The sequence below is a fragment of the Notothenia coriiceps genome, unplaced genomic scaffold (assembly GCF_000735185.1).
Source record: "Notothenia coriiceps isolate Sejong01 unplaced genomic scaffold, NC01 NC01_scaffold00011178, whole genome shotgun sequence".
Taxonomy (NCBI): Eukaryota; Metazoa; Chordata; class Actinopteri; order Perciformes; family Nototheniidae; genus Notothenia; species Notothenia coriiceps.
In genome coordinates, this window is record NW_011343879.1 from 25 (window position 1) to 2,509 (window position 2,485).

The 2,485-nt window shown below is 42.5% G+C and overlaps 1 protein-coding gene across 1 annotated transcript; it reads left to right on the top strand.

The window, feature by feature from the left end:
- The first annotated feature begins 350 nt into the window (after positions 1 to 350).
- LOC104946491 (caspase recruitment domain-containing protein 11-like) lies at positions 351 to 2,440 on the top strand. Its single transcript, XM_010772333.1, has 6 exons — positions 351 to 445; positions 656 to 758; positions 871 to 1,029; positions 1,520 to 1,632; positions 1,839 to 1,954; positions 2,151 to 2,440. Exons 1-6 carry the CDS (start codon positions 365 to 367, stop codon positions 2,356 to 2,358), a joined length of 780 nt encoding a protein of 259 aa, XP_010770635.1. The 5' UTR covers positions 351 to 364; the 3' UTR covers positions 2,359 to 2,440.
- Positions 2,441 to 2,485: the final 45 nt, after the last annotated feature.

Consider the following 2,485-nt stretch of genomic DNA (forward strand, 5'->3'; position numbering starts at 1 on the left):
AATTTGTAAAAAGTAAGTCATTGAGATTATTTTGACTGATATTGCAATGTGATTCAAGATATTGGAGAAATTGACAATTTTGCATTTAATTATTATAAAGTGATCGTAGTGTACTTTCTTGAGAGGATCTGTAGCATACACATATGCTTTGTAAAATATTTTGAATACTATTTTTAGGTCATGATATCTCTTCAGCAGTTCGACAACACTTCATTCAAAATAGTATTTCTAACACATATTTAGCCTGTGATTTGTGCATTGCACCAGTCCATATGGAGAATTTGATGTGGTATGTTAAAAATAAGAAAATATGACTGTATTTAAAATATGCAGAATTTTGAGTATGTGTAAATAACAAGTATATATGTTCCATCTCAGGGCACAACAGTTGTTGCTTGTAAGGTTACGAAAAATGGCGCTCGAGCAAAAAGACTTCAAGAGGAAGGTAAGTCTGCTCGTTTTACAATGACGTGAACATAAACGTAGAAATGCTAATTAATCTTGGAAAGATGGCCCAACTGGTGCTTTTTATGTCAAATGTATATTATCTGTTTTCTTTTGTTTATCCATGTGTACAGTGCCAAACCAGACTATTACAGAACTGCTATCATAAAGCTAACACATGTTCATTTATCTTACATTTTCTCACATGTAGTTCCTGAGGAAAGCGCCCTGTCGTGTACGATTAGTCAAGGCAGTGGATCCCGGTGGGCGTGGGAATGGTTCCACAAAGCAGGTCCTTTACACACTCAGCAAACGTAAGATCCCGCCAACATTTTCCCCAAAACGCCAAACTAAATCTGTGTGATAAGTCATATTGTTGTAATTATTACATTTAGTTTATTATGTGTGTGTATGTGTGCCCCTCAGGTCACGAGGAGCACTTGATCCCGTACAGCTTGGTGCAGCCGGTGCAGGTTCAGACGAAGAGGCCGGTTATCTTCTCCCCCTCTCTTCTCTCTCGGGGTCTCATCGAGAGGCTGCTGCAACCTGCCGAGTCTGGTCTGAAGTTCAACACCTGCCCACCCGGTATGTAGACACACACGCACGCACGCACACACACACACACACACACACACACACACACACACACACACACACGATGCCTTTAATGGCAGTTCTTATACTTCCCGATGTCCTCTTTTCCTTCTTACAAAGGTAGGTGGTAGTGATCGTACTCAGACACAAACTTAATATTTTCCAGTTGTTAGATGCATTTTGAAGTTAACTGAAGTTATTGTACATCACCAATTCTGCAAGAGAGTGGTGTTCAGGTTAATGTAGCTCTGGTTGTCTGCAAGTCTGATAAAAACTGTGCCCTCCTTTCCTGTAATTGTTGGCCCCCATAATGACACCCCTGTGCATCTAATCACCACCAAGTGTTATAAACCCTTCAAAAATAATGAGATGCAAACAACAAACACAAATGGCTCCTGCTGTTGCCCAAACACTAAACAAAAAGGTTGATGATTCTTCCTTTGACCTTCATCACTCTCCTCCTGCTTCCTGTGGTCTGCAGAACCTATCCAGGCTTCAGAGAAACGAGACAAGAAAGTGTTCCTGTTGGATTCCAGCATTCCCGAGCAGGCTCTGGGAATACGGCTGCAGTCGATACAGGAAGTCATCAGCCAGGTAAGGAAATAAAAACATTCAAAAAAAGTCATTTCAAGGCACCAACATCCCATGTCTCTCGAGCTAAAGTAAGAAGGATGCTTGTGGTTAAAAATCAACAACAAGTAATTGCTAGTTCAAATGTTCAATTTATGAAAAGAGGTGATTATGGTATAATAATGAATGTATTTTGTCAAACATTATTCAAATCTCCCTTTTTATCCCAGGACAAGCACGGTCTGCTGGAGCTGGGGCTGCACAGTGTTGAAGGCTTATTGAGACAGGGGATCTACCCCATCGTCATCCATATCCGCCCTAAGAACAAAAAGCACAAGACGCTGAGGTAAGGGTGAATTCATTAGCTTGCAAGTATAGCGAATTAAGTGCTATAGTAAGTAAGCATTGGATTCTAAACGCATCACTTGGCACAGATGCACCATACACACCGATGTGCAAATGTTTGTACCTTACAGATATACATTTTTTTGAAGAGCTCAAAGTATTTTCCTTTAACTTGCTGCATCTCAAATTGATAATAGGAAGTTGTTCCCGCGGTGTGGGGTGGACAGCGTGATGGAGGAGGTGTGCCAGGCGGAGGAGCTGCAGCTGGAGACCCTTCCTCTGCTCTACTTCAGCCTGGAGCCGAGCGCCTGGAGCTGCACGGACGAGCTGCTGGCCGCCATCTGCAACACCATCCACAGCCAGCAGAGGGCGGTGGCCTGGATCGAGCTGGATAGACTGCAGTAGAGGGGAGAGGAATCAGAATCAGAATACCTTTATTAGTCCCACAGAGGGGAAATGTACATTGTTCCAGCAGAAAAGAGCCAAAGACAGGATATGGAGATGTGCAGGAATGAGTCCTAAAACCTGGGAA

Coding starts and splice junctions, on each gene's coding strand:
- LOC104946491 (XM_010772333.1), top strand. CDS start 365: ATGTTCCATCTCAGGGCACAACAGTTGTTGCTTGTAAGGTTACGAAAA. Junction 446..655: donor AAAAAGACTTCAAGAGGAAG/GTAAGTCTGCTC, acceptor TCTCACATGTAG/TTCCTGAGGAAAGCGCCCTG. Junction 1,633..1,838: donor TACAGGAAGTCATCAGCCAG/GTAAGGAAATAA, acceptor TTTTTATCCCAG/GACAAGCACGGTCTGCTGGA.